General features: G+C 38.0%; 1 protein-coding gene across 2 annotated transcripts; it reads right to left on the bottom strand.

Moving 5' to 3' along the window:
• Positions 1-69: 69 nt before the first annotated feature.
• On the bottom strand, positions 70-14,445 carry LOC131795084 (TBC1 domain family member 19). Of its 2 annotated transcripts, none has more exons than XM_059112654.2 (23): positions 14,275-14,445; positions 13,477-13,595; positions 12,899-12,974; positions 12,479-12,553; positions 12,086-12,155; positions 11,850-11,896; positions 11,232-11,284; positions 10,822-10,882; positions 10,530-10,608; positions 9,851-9,889; positions 9,174-9,286; positions 8,003-8,077; positions 4,823-4,885; positions 4,648-4,732; positions 4,421-4,465; positions 4,068-4,100; positions 3,467-3,536; positions 3,243-3,282; positions 2,816-2,907; positions 2,667-2,727; positions 2,085-2,139; positions 1,377-1,447; positions 70-794 (listed from the first exon to the last, which is right to left on the bottom strand). In XM_059112654.2, the coding sequence occupies exons 1-23, from the start codon at positions 14,368-14,370 to the stop codon at positions 726-728; spliced, it is 1,587 nt and encodes a 528-aa protein (XP_058968637.2). In that variant the 5' UTR covers positions 14,371-14,445; the 3' UTR covers positions 70-725. The 2 variants fall into 2 exon arrangements, with proteins under 2 accessions (XP_058968637.2, XP_066017608.1); XM_066161511.1 differs by lacking the exon at positions 12,899-12,974 and adding an exon at positions 12,846-12,870.
• Between the last annotated feature and the right edge of the window lie 6,346 nt (positions 14,446-20,791).

The raw sequence follows: 20,791 nt of genomic DNA, 5'->3' as shown, positions 1-20,791 counted from the left end.
TTGCACAGATAAATTTATAAATGAACTTCCCATTTACGTGGCCGTCAGTTTTCGTCTTAAAAGCAGTAGGAAGATAAAAAAGAGACCCTTTAATATCGCGAAAATAAAGGTTCATAATACGTTTCAATCAATGAAACGAAGATATAAATACACATTCAATTTACAAACGGGTTGTAATGTACAGTTTAAAAAGTACTTTTACGAACGAGTTCGAGTTGTTTTCTTCTTGAACTGCATTATCAACAATAATTTATATAAAGAGAAAATAGTACTTCCCTTGTTTATATACAATGTATTATGAAATATGGAAAGAAACGTCATCGTCATAAGCTAGAAAGGAATGTAGAACGTTCAAGAGGTCCTACTTGGATGATGATGCAACGTAGTTCACTCGCTTCTACACTTTATATGTCATTTACAAGAGCCCAGAAGATCACTGAACTTCTCTCAAAACAGGAGGAGTCCTGGGACTCAGAGATTGGCCTGTTCAGAACTGTGACGGATGGGGCAATTTTTGGTGGGAAAAGACTACAAGCTGGTGAGGCGGTGGGAAGAGTTTCCCAGCAAACATTAACAGTACCACGACGGGCGAGGTTTCCCAGGTTGTTAGGAAAGGACCAGTTCTGAGGAGGTGGCACGCTACGGACAACAAGCGGTTTACCATCTTGGTTTACAGGCTTCCGCATTGCCTATAATCTCGATAGTCAAGGAGCAATATTGAGTTATTATTTAAGAAATAACACGTATTGCAGTAAAGCAATGGAGTTTAACGTGGAAATATCAGCTAGCACCGTCTGTAACGAGAAACGAAGAAAGAATAAATACAAAATGCATCATCATTAAACCACCTTATACAACTATTAATAGTCCACACCGTTAATAAAAATTGTCACTCGTTTACGAACAGTTTCAAACGTTACTGAAGTTCCAGTTTGAGTGCTGGAATGAGTGAAGAATAACCCTAAGCTCTCAAAGGTGATAAAAATGTATCTTCTCCCTATAATATCCATATATTATCCAGTAAACAGATAATGAGAATGCTCAAACGTATCAGGTAGAACTTGCTATCTTGATCCAACACCAAATTCTCGTAGCTAATTTAGAGGGAAATGTCTACCAGCTAGAGGGGAGAATTAACAAACAGATCTTGGGAGCAATTTCACTTCTGCTCAGTGATCTCTTGCCTTCCCAACTCTATTTTCCCTCCGCTATCTTATGTTCCAGATTTCCGTGTACCCCACCTTCGCCGATGAACAAATCTGTTATCACAAAATTTCTTTTACAGAAATATAGAAAACACGTCGTAATTTAAAATTCTCATATCAACGAGATGTAAGTCATTTAGTGGAGAGAGTTCACAATATGAGCATACAAACCTGAGCTGCCTGTAGGCTGGTGACTTCCAAGAGATTTGCGCGACGATAGGACAGGACTGCCATGGCGAGAACTGAAAGGAAATCAAACAAAGATTTAGAGGTTCCCAGTAATTTCTCCCACAACTTGCGAAAAGGTTTTAAACGTGGTCTGTCGTTTCTGCGTTTGTCAGCTTAAACGGGAATAGTGGCTCATTCACGCCGTTGTGTATCTCGAACTATGAAGCATGAAAGGACATGGAGTACTGCTCATCAAAGCCTATCACAAATAGCCTTCCACCTCCCCCATTTCTAAGCGTTTCACACCTTGGGCCGTCTCAGCCACAATTATCATCATTTTTCCGGGGGTTGTGGCACACTTTGGGGGCTAAAATGGAGGAGATTTTGCCTTTAAGCCCGCAAGCGCTCGCATGATAGTTCAGAATGTTTAGTTGTCATTTTTTCAGTGTATTTTCTTAATTCCCTCAAAAATGTCAATAATAGTAATATCATTCATGTCATTGGGCATAAATATGTTTGGGCCCTTCTCGGAGTCATTTTAATCCTCGCCCAGCGGCTCGGGCTAAACTGACTTTTAGTCGTGCTAAAGCATTTTCATGTCCGCCGCCATACACTTAATTGTTTTATTATATAGGATTCTTGAGGCTCACAATTTCTCTTTGGTTACTAAACTACAGCAGTGCTATACTGTATTTTAAGAAGTCGCCATACCTGCTAATAATTCCATTGAGTCGTAAGCAAATATCCTGTCCCACAAAAGGAGCAGCTGTTGACAAGACCACAGATGAACCACTTGTTTATTGACGGTCACAATTTGAATTCCAGCACAAAAATGTAACAAAAGTGATGTCAAATGCATTCAAATTGTGCAGAAAAGCCAAAATTCCTGAGCTAATTTAGCGTTAGGTTTAAAACTTTGAATCTTTATAAGACATAGTTGCTAATGTTGCTGTGTAATATAATCACATCAAAACATCATGAAACGGTGCTGACGAAAAGTAGAATTTGTTTAATAATCAAGAGCTTCTTTTTTTCATTGTCGCAACCTTAACGTTTAATCCAGGGGTGATATTGCTTGGATAAATTAGATGCTAGTCACTCTTAGGAGTTTGAGGGCATCATTGACATCACTGATAACCACCACGAAAAGAAAACCAAAAACAACAACATCAACAACAAGAAAACAGTCAACATCTACAACGTAAAGAACAACAACAGGAACAAAAATAAAAACAACAAAAACAACAATCACTACTACGATAATAGATAAAAATGATTTTTTCCATTTTGTACCTGCTCTGTCTCCAAATAACCAGCAAATGCGTATATCAACCAGTTAAAGACTAAACGGAGCCTGAAACCAAAATGAAAATCACAACTATTCCGGTGCCTTTTTAAAAAGAAAAAAAAGATAAGAAAACCTGACATGGCTCCGTACTTACGGGTGAGCACCGACTTCTTTTAAATGGTAAAATAGGGCAGGCTCGTGAGTTTGAAGAAGGTTTTCGAACAACACACACAGTGACATAATTCCCTGTAAAATAATAAAAGAAGAGGTTAAAATCTACTAAATTGCAGAAATTATCTTTCGTATTTCAGAAACATACCACCCAATCAAAAGGCTGTGCAGCAATTGCGAACTACGTACTTGATATAGCTATATTTCACATCAAGAAGGGTTGCGTATGTCAAAACTTCAGATCAGTATTTCCCGCGCAAATTAGCCACGTATGCTGTCCTTCAAGAAGAGCATTGATTTCATATGCCCCACGGTATACCTCTGATAACTAATGACTATGCAGTTAGTGCTACAGCACCACATAGTTGCTTTATTACATCGGTTGTAACAGATTACACACACTACATTACCTGAGGGTGCGAGGACATGCCGTGAAGACGAAAAAAGTATCTACAAAAAATTTTAAAAACGTTTCGGTAAAACTTGTACGAAACTATTAACATTAAGTTCGCACGAGGGAAATTTCATCTCAAGTACAAAAAACAACTATGATTTTCAAACAGGTGCCATAAAATTCCAAATCTAAATCAAAACATGCCCACAGGTTCTCCATCGAGATAAACTCAACTCTCACCTGGTGTAAATTCGTCGAAAGAGAAAGTAAAGTTGTGGAGCTTCAGCGCAAATATAACCTAAAGGAGACGCTATGAAATAAAATAAAGAGCAGGTCAACGGTGCCAGGAAGTAAATCGTTTAATTTCAAGTACCAATGATTAAGGTTTGAGAAAAAAAAAGCTTCATTTTTGTTCGAATGGATTGGAAAGCACTACGCAACATTGCTACAAACCATGTGAACCCGCGATATTCCGGCGGTTAGGGTTAGGAATAGGAACATAGGGCAATGTTACTTGGTGCTTTCCATACGAATCACTGGAAGTGATAGACGCAGCGACCCTCTGGTCAGCGGCCCTATCAGCGCACTGACCTTTAGATCAAAAGGCCTGGGTTTGAGCCATGGCCAGGTCGTTGTGTTGCGTTGTTAGGTAAGCCAGTTTACTCTCACCGAGACTCTCTCCATCCAGGAGTATGAATGATTATCGACGAATCGTCATAGATCTAGGTGGAATAGCAATGCTCCAAATTGCTTCGTGCAACGGAAAGCGGGATAAGTTTTGAATTTTTCTTTGAAGTTTTAGGTTTTTTTTTCGTTAAGAAAAAAGAAGTAATAAGCTCACCATACATAGAAAAGCCGTGGAAGGGTATGATACCTGTTGATAGAGAAACAAGAAGGTAATGAAAAACGTGGTACTTGTAGTGTAGTCATGTGGCGTTATGAAGAATATTTTTTCCATTTTGCAACGAGAAAACATGAAATATAAAAAAAATCAGTGAAACGGTCTAGCTTCTTGACACAGTAACGAAAAAGTATTAGAGCTCACACGCAGACGTTCGCACAGGACACCACTCCCTGTCTAAAAAGGATGCCTGTAGCAAATCTTCACTATCAACTCGATACGTTAACTTAATTTTGTAAGATTGTAGCTCTTTCTCTTTGAGCCTTGCAGCATTTTTCTGAAGTTACACCTACCATTTGGGGGATAAACGACAGCATAGTCTTGAACACCAAGTTTGCCTAGAAGAAAAGAAAGCAGATGTTTTTTTTACACGAGAATTGCTGTTGTAGCAAAGAATCCTATTATAGGGAAGAAGGAACACTTTTTGTGGTTTCATGTTCGAGGAAACCAGGACAAACTCCAACAAAATTAAGCTAGTCAATTATTTCTCATAGAAATCTACGCTTGACGAACAAAATACCTCGAATGTAAGATTTTGGGGGCGTGGCACTGGAATGCTCGAAATGCTCCAAGATGGACGTATCTCGACTAAAAACAAGAAGAGCCTGAAAAAAAAAATTCAGTTTCATCAAATCAACAGCTCGCCTGAAATCTCAACATCGACACAATTGTGCATTTTCAAATACTACACTCACTTGGCAAAGAACATCTTCAAACACAAAGTAGTTATCATCGTTCGAGGACGTGAGCTTGATGTCCTGTAAAGATAAGGAACAGTAATGAAGACTGAGTAAATATTTCAAACTACATATTCGCCCTTCAGTGAATACAGCTCTTGATTGACATACAGAATTTGTTTGACGATCAAGAGCTGTATAAGTTCGTGATCATGTTACTTAATTCTTACGACCTTAACGTTTGAAATTTTCTTTGTGCCATAAGAACAAGATCAACAAAAAAACCACGAAAACAAAGTTTACAGAATAACCGATAACCACCGGCGCTGCATGTGATGAAACACGCAACTGGCACATAATGAAGGGTAGACTACGAGACTACGAGTTACGAGCAGCGCACTAACATCTCTTTTTATTTTTCACGTTTTTTCCTTTTTTGTTCTTTGACTCGCGCGCTGCACTGCGTCAAGAAAGAGGGACTGTTCGTGGTCTAAATGAATGGAGATGGGGGATTATGCCATTCGAAAAACCAGAACACACCGTGGAGTGAAAACGTTTAACCAGCAGCAAGTGCGGGGCGGAAAAATTAGTAATCAGGCACGAAAAAGGCGAGGAGGGCGAGAACTGAGCTTATTTGTAACTGGTGTAAAAAGTATTTTAGGATCAAACGTATAAGAACCCAATGCGTGAATTTTAATGAGCAAGAGAGAACTTGAAATATTTGTGCGTGTTCGGAAGCGATAACGAAAATCTCTTAAATGGGACTTAAACTGAAAAAACACAAGCGATAACGAAAATCTCCCAAATGCGACTAAAACTGCGAAAACACACACGCGAGAAATCGTACGCGTAACTTGCTTACGAACTGATTAACGTTAAATGTCTCAGCGCGCGCGCGCTAATTTCACGACACGCCAGTCCGATACTTTCTTCTTAACAGTGCGCTTTTTCATGAGCAGATTTACCTTAGAGACTGTACGACAAAGAGCATAATATCGAAGACAAATCGACGCGTGCGCAACGCAAGGCCTGACGGTCTGAATTGTAATATACACGTAACAATTATAACTAAGTCATTGTTTACCGTTCGAAGGTTTAACAAGAAAGACTTCAAACTAATAGTTAGATTTTTTCGCGTGCTGAATAGAGCCAGTAGGAAACAGATTTTTTTCGCATATTGTAAGCCATTTTAATTGTGGTTCCCAAGCGCAGGTAAGGTTTTACTACGCTAGTCAGTTATGCCCTTGGCGCCTCCTGAAGTATAGGCCATCGATGATCTCTCTCCTCCGATTCATCCTATCCTGGGCTAGCTTTCAAGTGTGGTCCAGGTTTGGCCCCTGGGCTATCTTGTGTGTTCCCGGTTTGGCCCCAATTCTTCATCTCAGCCTGAACATCTCGTCGCTAGGTATTTTTGCGCGTCTTCGTTTCTGTTTTCACTGGGGATTCTATTTCAAGGGTTGTCTAGTAACACTGTCAAGATGTTTCCACAAGGTGTAGCCTATCCATCTTTACTTCCACTGACTGGTTTGTATTTGAATGGTTACCTGACCTGATCTTTCCCATATCTTCTCTTTTTTTCAGTCTGTCTAACCATGTTATCAGTTTCAGAATTCTTCTCAGGCAGTTGTTGATAAATGATTGCACCTTGTTAGGTTACGCTTCACGATCTATGACAAAAACGTGCTCTACCCACAAAGCTGAAAATAAGCATTCGCGACAAAATCCCTCGCGTTTTCCCGGTGCTTTCTACGGTTTGCTGATAAATGAAGAATGATCCACGCCTGAGTGCTACATGTAATTTACGCAGTAAATGGTGAACAGTATGCTTGGTTTTATGACATTTAGTAGAAAGGCGCTCCAGGGAAAAATAGCTGTCAGCCATCGAAATACGTAGTTCCTCGAAAAACGTCAAGGGTCCTTAAACATTAACACTCTAACGGTGTCTCTTATTATTTTCAACAGGGGTGGCTCACTCGCAATGATTGAAGTCGAGAATGTTGACTTCCTCTTGCCAAATTGGTTCCCTTCTGCCAGTCTTCGAGCTGTGGAAAAACGCGCAGAGGAACTTCAATGCCAAGTCTTGGGAAGAATTCGGCGAATCAAAGATTTTGCCGAAAGACACCCAGTCATTGCAATGTTCTTGGCAATTGTATTAGTTCTTGGTTTCTTACCAATGTTCGTTTTCCTGATGTTTCTTTCCGTCTCGCTGATCGTCATATTCACTACTGCCTCAGCAGTATTCCTTGGAGTCATCTTGGTGTCTACGATCCCGTTCCTTTCAATTCTGATTCCGATTCTCACCTTCGGAGGCACTGCAGTCGTTTTTACCTACTTTACATACCGTTCTCTCGTTAAGATACTTCAAGTTGTACCGCGATGGAAAAAAATGGTGATGTCGCTACGGTTTGGAAAAGGCCCACCTGTATCGGAGAAAGTTGATTTCTACGAGGACATCGTTCCCACAGACGAAGAATTATTCGACGAAGAATTTTATTATGGCTCAGATTCAGAATAATTTTCGTGTATATAGTGATTTTAAATGACTCTCAGTTTAGATAAGTATCATTGCTCTCTGTGCAATGCTTTGACCTACAACGTTATACTTTCTCATTAGACAAAAAAAATCTTAAAAAAGTTCAAAAACAAAATAAGAAAAACAATTATAAAGTGTGCAACAACTTTCTGATAATTGATTAACATATCTTTAAATATCAATCAGAACACTATTCTCAACACATTGCAAGAATATTTCCCATCAAATATATCTGAGTAAAATACATGTACCCAGCTGAATTAAAAAGCTACAAAAACCAACAAAAAGCAAAAAAGCAGTTTCAAAAATTTGTAAAAAGGTAAAATGTACAATGAGGGCATTCACTCTTCGATGAAAACTTTAATGCAAAAAGCTCTTTTTTCAGTTGATGTAATGAATAAAAATTTGTATATAACGAGTGCAGCACTTTTCCATTCACTTCTTCGTAATCAGCTACAAGCTCTAAGTCAGCCTAGATAAGCTTATGGGCAGACGAGAAAGAACTAGCGGCTACAGAGAAACGGCTAAGTAACCCCAACTGTTTTTCGCGAGCCCACTACGCTTGGCAGAAATAATGCTCGATGTGTGTAGGAAACAACAAATACACTGTTAGTGACACATAAACAAAAGGCATTGTCATTGAATGAGGTTTACGATCATGTTACCTTCGTTATCAGGCTGTCAACCAGCATATCATACTCGATAACATATTGTTTCAGCTGCTGGAAATATAACAGGTCCTACAAACAAAAATAAACACATTAAACAGACGAAAACAAAACAAACAACTGAACTAATACTAATCTCGTGATGGCCTTGGGACTAGCAAATAAAACTCTGGGCTCCGGATCAAAAGCTCTGAGTCCAGTCGTTCAAAGGACGCATAAAGCTATCCTACGGATAAATCACTGTCAAGCGGATGAGTGTTAACAAAACTTACTGCACTACCCACCGGATAGAGATTTATCCAGTGGATAGCGTTATACACCTTTCGAACAACAAGGCCTGTTTTTTTTACCGTGGCATTCTCAGGCAAAACACTTTACTCCCCCACTTCTCCTCTTCACCCAGGAGTATAATTAACAAATATGTTCCATGTTGCCGTGCGTCTCTTCTGGTGAGCAATAGATCACAAATGACGTCAAAATGTAATAAGAACACACGAGGTGCAGCCAAGTGTGTCACTGATCTTCTTAACACATTTTGACGTCATCTGTGATCTACAAAGGCGACATGTTGTAAATAATGACGTCAGATCATCAGTAAGAACCAGTCAAAAACGCGTGTAATAATTCAGCATATCCTATATATCCTAAATGGGTATTTAAAACTGGTCTGGGAAGCCTAACAAATGGTTTAGAGACAACATGACAAGTATAAACATTCCATCAAGGAGATGCAATACTAGTTACTTCATATTACAGAGAGCAAAGATAAGTCCAGAACAGTAACCACAGGTATGGACTTCTAGGCCCTACCATGGCATGGTTAGGCCACAAGAATCAAGACATCAAAATGACATCTGCAATCTTAGTGACACCAAACCAATACATTGAGCAATACACACCATGAGAGGTCTATTCATTGAAGTTTGCCTGTCATTAGCATTTATAATTAATTATTTACATGTACTGTAACCGTTCAACTCCCATGAGTGACCAAGATAGAACCTCTCCTTACAATATCAAGCAGACAAGCAATGAGACTAAAGAAAATATAAATTAAGGGATTATAAATTGATCCAATATCAAATTCTCTGAACTACATTGCAACATCATAAGAATTGTATGGCAAATAGTCAGGAGAATTATTAATGAGACCATGAGAGTGACATACCACATCATCAACCTCCAGCCCCAGTATAAGACACCAGACCTCCCTCCTCAGCCCGGGAGGGCAGCCATACTTGGCATACTGTCGGGCAACTGGAGCACTTCCATGTTGAATTACTGTTAAAAAAAAACCATGTTGAAGATTAACTTCCAGTAATAATTTTCTGCTGTGTGGCACAGTTATGGACAGCATACATGGTTTTAAGGCAGTGCATTATTGCATCTGCATGAACATGTTGAGCTCACATTCATGTATAGCTATACTGGAGCATGTGCAGAACTCTGAGTTATCTGAAGAAATGTTGATGCAAATGAACTCAAAGGTTTCCAAGTTTTTAAATCATGGTGAATCTTTCAGGACTAATTTTGTGTGTATTGACTTTTTTTAGTGTATGTGATGAAGATTGCCCTCAAAAATTTGAAAGACATCTTTAAAGAGTTGTTGCCAGTGTCTCAAATGTCATATCGTCATTCTTCTGGGATGAGAGGATAATTATAAGTCTTTCTATGAAAAAATTAATAGCTCTGATTTAATCAAGACCTAGATAAAGATGAAGCTTATAGATAAATCAGTTGACTGTAGTAAATTAGCAAAACTCAGTGGCAAGAATGCCTGGAAATGTTTGAAGCTTGGTGAATTAACCCATTTACAATGCCATCCAAAAGAAAATGCTTGCAAACCTTTCCTTCCAATCTTGTTCCAATCAGTTGAAAATGATTCTAGAAGACAAATCATTACAAGGAATAAGTAAGAAAAAGTAAGGTAATTAAGAATGAATTAACCTTTTACAACCTAACATCAGTATTCATATTCTCCACTCTGTCCTAGATACATTTCTTAAGGTGCTGACAAGGAGAACTTGTTCAACAATCAAGACCTTCTTTAGTTGGTAATCATTTCCTTAATTCTCATGACCTAAATATGTGATTCAGGGATGATACTGTAAGGAGAAATTAGATGAAAGTCACTTAAAAGTGTAGTCAGTAGCATCTATATATACAGGCTTGCATTACTCTTAAGGGCCAGGTGCTAGGAAGCAAGAGGAATGAGAGGATGAGGGCTGAGGATAAGAAAGAAAATAAAATTTGGGAGCAAAGAGAATAATTTCGTAGAAAAGGTTGTGGTTATTCATCATAGTGAATAACAATAAAAAGCTAAGTTTTTTCATTTGTCTCACGATGTAGTCACGTGTGATGTAGATCACAATGTTTCGACTGCATACTGCTAAAGAGAATAATAATACATATTGCAAAAGAGAATAATTGACAATCAGGAAGAGAGAGAGAAAGTGGGAATCAGATGGAAAGGGGAGAGGAGAGGAAGGAGAGGGTGCAAATCTAAAAATTAAAAAAAACTTACCACATGAGGTACTTTCAAGTAAGGCGTCATCCACTCCACTGTGAGAATTTCCTGGGTCCAGTTCTTTGTAGACAACTTTCTGGAAAACAAAAAAGATTTCATAAGTAAACTATACAGCTACCCATTACAAATAAATTAGGTTATTCCAATCAACTTGAAACTGTTTTGAAGTGACTAGTAGTCTATTCACTGAACAACTGGCCTTATGAAAAAAAATTAACAACCTTCTATAGACAATAAAGACTGGTGAAAATGTTAACAATGATGTTGATGACAAGTTGAAAGAACACACCATATCTTGAAGGGATTTGGTGTAAAGCTGAACCTTCATTAAACCCCATCCTTTGATTGACCTGTAGTCAAAAAATAAAGGATAAAATATAAACTGTCAAAAACCAATTCAAAGATTCAAACATGGAGTCACATAAACATTATTTCAGATATGAATCTAACTGACTGTTACAATGCAATGAACAATATTTCAGCCACATTAACCCTTCAACTCCTAAGACCTGATTGTTAAACACACCAGTTTAATCTGATTTCCAGAATTTTAAATAGCATTTCAAAATACATTACATGTTTCAAAATGCATTTAGTACTTTTAGATATAGAGCTTTTATCAAAGAAAGCTGTAATCATGGACCATATTTAATAGATTACAGAGGTTATACTGAGCACTCCAATTCAAATCTTTCATACCTGGGGATCTTGCGAAGTGGTGTAAAGCTTGGATTTTCTATACTTATCAGGGCCTGAAAGGCAGAACAATGATTGCAATAAAAAGTGCACAAATTTGCTAGCAAAGCTTGATAAAAAATTTTTATAAATTGAATAAACAATCATTATAGGGGATGTGGTGACTCTGGCATTTAGTGTATTGAATTCTGGAAAAGCTCTGATTGCTTTGCAAATCAGTCTTGTATGCCAACTTAATACCATATATGATAAACCTATTCAAGTGGATTAGATCCTGTAGTGACTCTTGTCAGGGGATCTTGTAAGATCTTTCAAAATTTTGTTGGCATCTTGTGAATACAGTCTTACAAGATCTTGTGATATATACTTTAGGGATTTTGAAAGAATCTCATAGGAATCTTACATATATACTTTACAGTGTAGAATCTTACAAGATCTTGTAAGATTTTTTAAGAATATGGTAAGAATCCTGTGACAAGATCTTGCAAGATCTCACAATATTCTCAACTAAGAATCTCAGTAAGAATCCCTGTAAGAACCTTTTAAGAATCTTGATAAGATCTTAAAAAGATTTCTGAGTGGACATGGATATACCTTATCCTTATTCACCTGAGACCTCACCTCAAAGAAGTCCTTTGGAGCATAGACTGGTTTGATCTTTTCCATTTCTGTGGTCAAAAGAGAAAAAGGTAACATCTTACAAAAGCTGGAGTCACAGAGCATGTATGACATTATACTGCATTAAAGATGGATTACAAAAAAGAGCACCTAATCATTGTATTTCTGTTGACTACTTTATACACAAAACAGTACCAATGCAAAAAATGAGCTTACCGAGCCATGTTCAATTAACTTACGTTTTTCATCCAGTTCACCACCTAAAACTTCAAACTTTGATGACATGACACTCTGGTCTGCTGCTGACCTCTGAATGAAAGAAAGTTGATATTTTGAAGCATAAGGTACGTCTATTAAGGTTAACAAAAGACTCTCCCATGTATCTACATTCTAATGTACTACATCTTCCCTTTTGATTATTGTATTATTGGGAAGAATTACATCAAGAACTGTTCGACTAGTAACAGTGTCTCTCTGTCTATCACTAAGTACCCACTAAAAAAGTTGAGGCAAAAAGACAGTTTACACTTCAATCCTATGCCAGTTTCTGACCATTTCTTAACATGTTTAGTTTGGCACTATATAGCACACTATTTTGCCTCATAGAATGCTTAGGGTAGTAAATACTTTACTTTTCTTGCCAGAGGAAGTGATAGCTCTGTGCACATGCTGTTTATACTCTTGACAATTCTCTTCTCCCAGTTCATCTATAAAAAAAAATCATATTCATACAATGTATAAGAAGGGAAACTAAATATAAATGTAATTTAACATGTACATGTACAAGGGGGTTGTCAAAAAGGCTGTGCGATTCATAAATATACTCAGCAATACTTAACACCAAATCATCTAATAAGATGAAATTTTTGACAGCTCTTGATCTCATTGGTCTAATCCTAGTTATATAATCTAACTAATGTCCAAACAAAATGCATTTTCAGCAAGTCATTAAATGTGTCAAGAATATAAAATTTCTAAGTTGCCCTAAATGCAGGTTACCTTCAGATAAAGTTCCATGTCCAATCTCAAAAAAAAATTAAATAAATAAATACCTGTGCCTTACGAATGAATGCTAATGGTTCTTTCACTTGATTCTGAGGAATGCCTTGTATTGAGGACATTGGTAAACTACAAAGAAATATCATTTAAAAAACTTACTATGTGCACTTTAAAAGGTATTATACCTTTTAAATAAAGACTATTATGTATCAGAATCTAAAAACAAAATATCTGAGCTAAACTGAAGCCAACAGTTGGATGTTGTTGCTTGTGTCAATAATGTCATCAGACAGAAAGCAGTATAGCACACTGAGTTAAAGGAAAAAAAAGGAAACATTTTGACTTGATGTAAAAAGCAAATACAGATCTTTTGAACAAAAAAAATTTCAAGAAACAAGTGGAAAGCAACCCAAAAACTTCCAGGCCATTTAAGCATTGGGTTGATTATGGAGGAAAAGTTTTGCAATATATTTGGACATCATTTTCTGAATTCACTTTGGCAGTGAGTTTTATAGAAGCAATGACAGTTTGACATTGTTTGCCTTGCCCACAGAAGCTGCATAGAAGTTTCTCTTCTTTGCAAACTTGCATTTTTGTCCACATCAGCAGCAAAAAAGTCTGTCTTCCTTACCTCTTTAGCTGAAAATAAACTGCATTCTGTAGCTTGATCTCCCACCCTGAGTCTTTCAAATAATTTTGAATGCTCTTCTTCATGTCGGTAACATGAATGTGAGGTTTTGCGACCTCCTTCTGTATCATCATCAAACCAAATCAAAACAATAATTATCAGTGAAACATCGGTCAGGATGAATTAAATCATGCATGTTTACAATTACAACATCTTCACAACAGCATGTTTATCACCGACTGAGAATTGGTGAGGCGAATCATGCAAGAACTCCTTCAATTAGGAGTTTCAGTAACTTTTTCCACTAGAAGCTGCCGATGGTGTTGTAGGTGGCTGTGCACGGAAAGGGACTCCAAGGAACCCAAACACGACAGCCTGCTCGAAGGCCAAACAGACCGCGGTAAGAGGTCTGATCTTACAGGCGGAAGTAGACCTCTGCATTCAAGAGGCTTTATTTCACAAACAAGACAATAAAATATCTGTGAGACTACAAGTAACATATGACAAACTGGCAGGCTCTCGCTACCTCACTCGATGGTTATTTTGGTTTACATTTTACTCCAGTGTGTAACACTATTTTTTGTTTCCTCGTAAATAAAATATGTGAGCATGAGTATATTATATGTTACTACATGCAATTGCTATGCCGTAAGAAACTCATCATAACTTGAAAATGCTCTGCCCTTGGTAAAAAAAAAAAAAGAGTAAAACTACTCTCTTTAACACCCTAAACTGTCCAGTTTCCCTTATTCCCTTGGCAGCCGCTGTGATTAGATAACTGAACCAATAATTAAAGCCTACCTGCAGATCTGCTTTCATGTCCAGAAAAAGCGGGCTATTTTGTAGCTTTTCGATGATTCTGCCAAAAACTTCATTCTTATCTTCTTCCTTTATCATTTTATGATGAAATATTCCGGGGTTACGTTCTTGGCACCACTTGATTGAGTTGAAGGAGGCTGTCCGCCATTTCGCGCGACTGTAGACAGAATGCTGTGACATATACACATACACATTTTATTGTCGAGGATGCTGAGCCTGCGATTGAAGGTCAACTTGGAAAAATTGGAACCAAGGATCGGACACCGTTTGGATCTTCCCAGATTTACACGCATTCCAGTGCAAGGAAAAATTGGATTTTTGTGCAGTGTGAGTGGTTCACACGTCCTACATGTACTGCTACCATCTTTTTTCTTCTTTTTTCTTTTTGCATTACTAACACTTCAATGGATACAGATTTGAGAAATCCTTGAAATGTGAGGCCTGATTTTTGAAGTGTCACCGCAGTGTTTTGAGTTTTTTTTTTTGTTATTGTTGTTGTTTCTGCGTTTATTTTTTACGTTTCTGTTTGTTAAGAGAAGCGCAATATAACCAGTAAACCTAGAAAATACAAGCTCAAATATGACGGAACAGTAATTTAGTTTGATCCATTTCTTCAAAGACCTTGAATTTCAAACTCTCTTTGGATTGGCCACCACACATCATTTGTAAATGTACACCTTTGGCACCATGCCAATACTCCTGAGGGAAAAACTACAGAAAACAGGGTCATTAAGGAACTCCTTGTCGGAAAGCTACAAGAAAAATAGATATCACACAAGAACCTTTGTTATATATTGCCTGATAGTGAAATGTAACAAGATGGCGCTAAATTAAATGTTTTAACATTCCTTTCATTTGTTACTTTCCGTAAGGGTCGAATCTAATGCGCATGGAAGTGGATTGAAATATTTTTTCAGATATCCATTTCATGTTATGCAAACGAAATGGAAGAAAAAACAATAATCAGACATGGTTTGATGCTACTTTGGTTTAAAGATTTAATGAATGTAAACGAAGAAGTTACAATGTACAAACCCAACGTTTCGATACACCTGTCTATTGCCTTCATCAATTCATTCTCATGGAAATTTCAGGGGTTTAAAGATAGTGTCAATACTGAAACAAGCAGGAGAGAGAATTTTTTTCGCCACTGTGGGTGTGAAGAGACTGGGTAGTAGAAGTATTTTTAGCTCCGGCTGAGGCTCAGGCAGGAAAGAACGGCCGGCTCAATAAATTATGTGAACGAAACAATAGCAAGGTCATTAAAGAATGTATTTTTGGCGGGAGGTTCCAGTTTGGACAAAGAGACTTTTAAATTTCACATGTAAATGAATTGTGGGTAAATTTGGTGTTTCCAATATGTGTCTTGAATAAATGAGTCATTGATCACTCGGGTGCAACAGACTGCAGACTGACTCCGAAGAGTTTTTGAACGTCTTAATACTTCTCTGAAAACGTAAGTTATTATGTCCCTGTTTCACAAATGTTTTGAAATAACAATGTGTAGAAGTGTAAACGCGATTCGACTAAAAATAAATAATTAATACAAATATCTTAGGACAAATATAATAACAACAAGAATAACGACAGAGCTACGTGAAATAGAAACGAATTTATAATTTGTATAGGTAATCGCATGATTTCGAGTGCAATTTGGAATATATAAGCAGATGTAAATTTCACGAGCCCTACAGGGTCGTGCAATTTTTGGTCTTTGAGAAAATTTACAAGCGCTCATTTGTTCCAAATTGCACGAGAAAAATCATGTGATTACTTAACCATAATATACATGAAAAAATATGAGATATCATATAATAAGCTCAGTTATGCACGCATTCTGATTGGTTCTCACTTATGATCTATTGAGGACAGACGTACAGATGACGTCATCATTAGAACTTTTTTTAAATTCTTTATCATATAAAACAAATAGATTCCAAGTTGCCGTGCGTCTGTTCAGTAATAGATCACAGTGGACGTCAAAATGTGGTAGGAACATCAGTGACACACTCGGCTGCGCCTCGTGTGCCTCTTTTTTGTTCTTATCACATTTTTCAATTTTTCCACATTCATTTTTTTTGTGCTCAATCAAAATAAGAATTTTCCGTTTAGTCATGGTATTTAAATTATTCTCTAAAAATTTCAAATCCTCAGAAACGTGGTAACTGCGAGAGCTGTGGATCAGGAGAGTGTTGCGACCCAGGCACTTGGTTAGTTGTGAAAAAAATACCGTTGCTATCAGTTGTTCACATCATTTTTGTTTATCATTTATCGACAGTTCGAACAACAACTGTTATCCGCCACTTGAAGATTTAAGCACAGCATTCTTTCTCACCTCGTACCTCGTTACCCACGTAAAGTGGTAGATAGGGACTGGGCGTTCTCGACAGGTCTCTCTGAATAAAATCATGGCTCCCCGCTCTGTGAGGTTCGGGTTTTGGCGAATGGAAAATACCTGTGGACTAGGCAAATGGATAGTATGCCAGGGTAACATGCCAGGATAACATACCAGGGTTGTTTGATGGTTTAAGTCAGCTTCGTGCAACAAAACAGAATCTCTAGAGCCACTTGTGCCAACGCTGTCGCTATTTCCAGCTCAGTGCGGAATCATATGATCAAAAGTTTAATTTAATATTGCTTTTTCCAATTTTTTAATAGTTATGACAACCTTTGCTATCTACTAATTGTGCCAACAAAGGCGGGTGAAAAAAGAGAAGAGGAAACAGAGGAAAAAGAACAACGCCGAGTCTACAGTGGCATCTTGAACAAGGAAGAGGACTGAGTTGTCAAAGGTAATTAAGTAATATAAACGCGCTTTACGTTTTGAGAATAACAGATGAGAGATAAAATATATTTGCATATGACGTCATCTTTCCGTTAAGTTCTATTACAATAACGTCCTTTTCAGTATTATTGTATACGAAATTAACCCTTTAATCCCCAAGAGTGAAAGTACGCGCACTTGCTTTCCCATTCACTCTCTACACGCAAAGTCTTTGGATAACATCGTCCTCGAAGAAATACCGCTGGCCTAGCATACTGCATATGTGGCACGCGTTCCACAAACTGTTAGGATGAATAATGTCGAAGGTTCCATGTGAGTCACTCACAGGCAACCTTCGACCTTACTCCTTCTAACAGTCTCTACTGAATAGAGAAAGACAAAGTGATTTGAGGCTCGGTAATGACCTAAAGAAAGGTGATTCATTGTCCTGGTTACAGCGAGGGACAAAGAAAAAAATTCTGAGTTCCCATGAGAAATCGAACCAAAGACTTTCGGATTTATTATATATCGAAAAAAAACTGATTGTTTTTGTTTATTTCCCACAGGTATAAATCTCTTTTCTTCTCCTCTTTAGTTGGGTTGCATTCTCATGGTAATTTCAGGGGCGTAAAAATAATGTCAATAATAAAACGTGCAGACGATAGAATTTTTATTTGCCACTGTGGGTGTGAAGAGTCTGAGTTGTAGAGGTATCCTTGACTCCGTCTGAAGCTCAGGCAGAAAAAGAACAGCCACCTCAATAAATTAAGTGAACGAAACAATAGCAAGGTCAGTAAAGAATAACAGGGTAATTTAGTGTTATCAACTGAGTTGAAAACGTAAATTGGCCACCGTAAAGAGTTCAAAGGCTGACGTTTCGAGTGTTAGCCCTCCGTCAGAGCGATTGACGAAGGGTTAACGCTCGAAATGCCACGGCCTTTAAACTCTTTACGGTGGCCAATTTATGTTTTCAACTCAGTTGTTAACACTAAATTACCCTGTCATACACTCCCACCGACGCAGCACCACAGTTTCTTTAGAAACTTACCCCCTTTTTTCATTAGAGAATGTATTTTTTGCGAAAGGTTCCAGATTGGACAAAGAGATTTTTAAATTTCACATATGAATGAAACCGTGGTTAAATTGGTGTTTTAAATACGTGTCTTGAACGAGTCATTTATGATGACAAACGAGTCATTTATAACTCGAGTGAAACAGACTGCAGACTGACTCCAGAAAGTTTCTGAACGTCTCAATACCTCTCCTAAGTCATTTTGTCCCTGTTCCACGAAAGAGCAACAACAGCCTTCTCAATTAATAAATGAAGTGAACGAAACAATAGCAAGGTCATTAAGGAATGTATTTCTGGTGGGAGGTTCCAGTTTGAACAAAGAGATTTTCATGTGAATGAAACCGTGGGTAAATAAGTGTTTTCAATTCGTGTCTTGAATAAATGAGTCATTTATCACTCGAGTGTAACAGACTGCAGACTGACTCCAGAAAGTTTCTGAACGTCTCAATACTTCTCTGAAAACTTAAGTTATTTCGTTCCTGTTTGAACTCTTTCACCTGAGCAAAAGATTACGCTCTTCTGACACTGCATTTCATCTTCCTTCTTTTCAATCGGTTTATCTCGCTTCTGCCTCTTCATTCTCTCTCCTGTGGCGGAGTTTCTTTTGGCATTCTTTTTCTCAAAAGAATAGTTCATTTTCTTTGTACAATAATCAACTGGGCCCAGTTGTATAAAGGGCGGATAACGCTATCCAACGGATGAATCGCTATCCGGCGGATAAGTAATAGCAACACGTAGAGAGTTATCCACCGGATAGAGTAGTTATAAAAAGCGGGTTGTGACACATTTTGAGGGATTTAAAGCCCTCGCATGAAGTCGAAGCGAGTGGTCACTCAGTCCAAGATGGCGCCCAAACCCTGACTGAAAGAAAGAAGCAACACAAATAGTATCCGTTCAAACGTCGAACGCAATAGTATATCAGCGCTATTATTGTTACCATTATGATTAGCATCATTACAGTTATAATCACTATTAATGAATAAGAGTGATCAGCATCTAATTTCTCCCTATAATATCCCCTCCCCCTCACACATCATGGTCAGGAGAATAAAGGTAACGATCCCGAACTGAAGAAGATCTTGATTGCTAAAAAAATTCTCCTTGTCAGTACCTCAGGAGATAAATAGGGAAGAGTATATATTGAGAGACGCTTCAATTTGGGAAGATGTTTGACAAATTTTCGATCTTTTCTTCCTGCAGGATGAACGTGTGTTTGCTACTTATTTTGGCCATGCTGGTTACCATGACAATGGCTTTGTCTCCGCGTAAATTACATCGTCACGTCAATGACGAGGATCGGCCGGTTTACAACGTAACAACTCTTAATGTTTTTTTCCATATGTTTTGTCGTTTGTTTACATAAATCCTGCGTTATATTTCTATACTTTTTTAGGTGAAATAACTAACATGAATCACAAATGTATCTCACTTTCAAAACTCTCTTCTGTGTATCACGGTTTTTTTTGTCGCCTTATGAGGATCCATCTTGTCTAGTATGCGTCGATCAGTTCGAAGCTTTAACATCCCTTCACTCGGGTATTTGACCTTTTGAGGACTGAGGATCGGCTGGTTCAAATTCCCACCCGCTTCCTCCGAGCCACAATTGCGTTCAAATGCCCCTCCTAATATTGAAAGATTCTTTGTTTGGTCAACGAATGTTGTGGAATTTAGCGAAGCCAAATTTCAGTTTTTTGTACATGTGCTGCTGCTGGATTTTTCGCTTGTAAGTATCATCCTGTGATGTGAAAATTGTTTCTCTCACGAAAGCAGATTCTTTTCCGTAAAATTCCTCCATTACACCACGTGTGTTACTCTGTAAAGACTTTACACTTCAAGTTCAAATGCCCCACCACACCACGGCAAGGTTCAAATTCCCCAACCCATTGGGCACGTAAGGCGTTCAAATGCCCTTGGGTTGCCCGGGGGATGTTGAAGCTTCGATGTCACCTTAATGTCGACCCTAGACAATCAATCCTAAGATAATCATGCGATCAACATGATCCACCTAACTTCACTTCTCTAACATAAAGGCATGTCAAAGATAATTCAATTTTGCCATAGTCTTAAGACTATTTTCTGTACATTATAAATCTTCAGGAACGTATTAGCTGATCGAGCGGTGGAGAAGATGCACATTTGTAACCTTTGAATAGTGTTTTTTTTTTTTAATATGGCTGAGCTATGATTTTGTCAAATTTCCCCTGACCTTAGACAATATCCCCTACCCGACACAAACTTTGTGACTTATAAAAGGCCAATCACAATGGGAACTTTCAGTTAAGTCGTGGTGTTTAAAGTATTCTCCAAAAATTTCAAATCCTCAGAAACGTGGTAACTGCGAGAGCTGTGGATCAGGACAGTGTTGCGACCCAGGCACTTGGTTAGTTGCGAAAAAAAAAACAGTTGCTATCAGTTCTCCAGGGAATCATATGATTGAAAATTAGAATCAAAAGAGCTATTCTCATTTATCGACAGTTATAACAACGACTGCTATCGGCCACTTGTAGATTGGCAGCATTCTTTCTCACCTCGTACCTCGTTGTCCGCGTAAAGTGTGGATGGGGACTGAACGTTCTCGACAGGTCTCCCTGAATAAGGTCATGCTCCCTGCTTGGGTTCAGGTTTTGGCGAATGTAAAACACCTGTGGACTAGGCAAATGGAT

The sequence above is a fragment of the Pocillopora verrucosa genome, chromosome 14, assembly GCF_036669915.1.
Source record: "Pocillopora verrucosa isolate sample1 chromosome 14, ASM3666991v2, whole genome shotgun sequence".
Lineage (NCBI taxonomy): Eukaryota > Metazoa > Cnidaria > Anthozoa > Scleractinia > Pocilloporidae > Pocillopora > Pocillopora verrucosa.
This window is presented reverse-complemented; position numbering and strand designations above follow the sequence as displayed.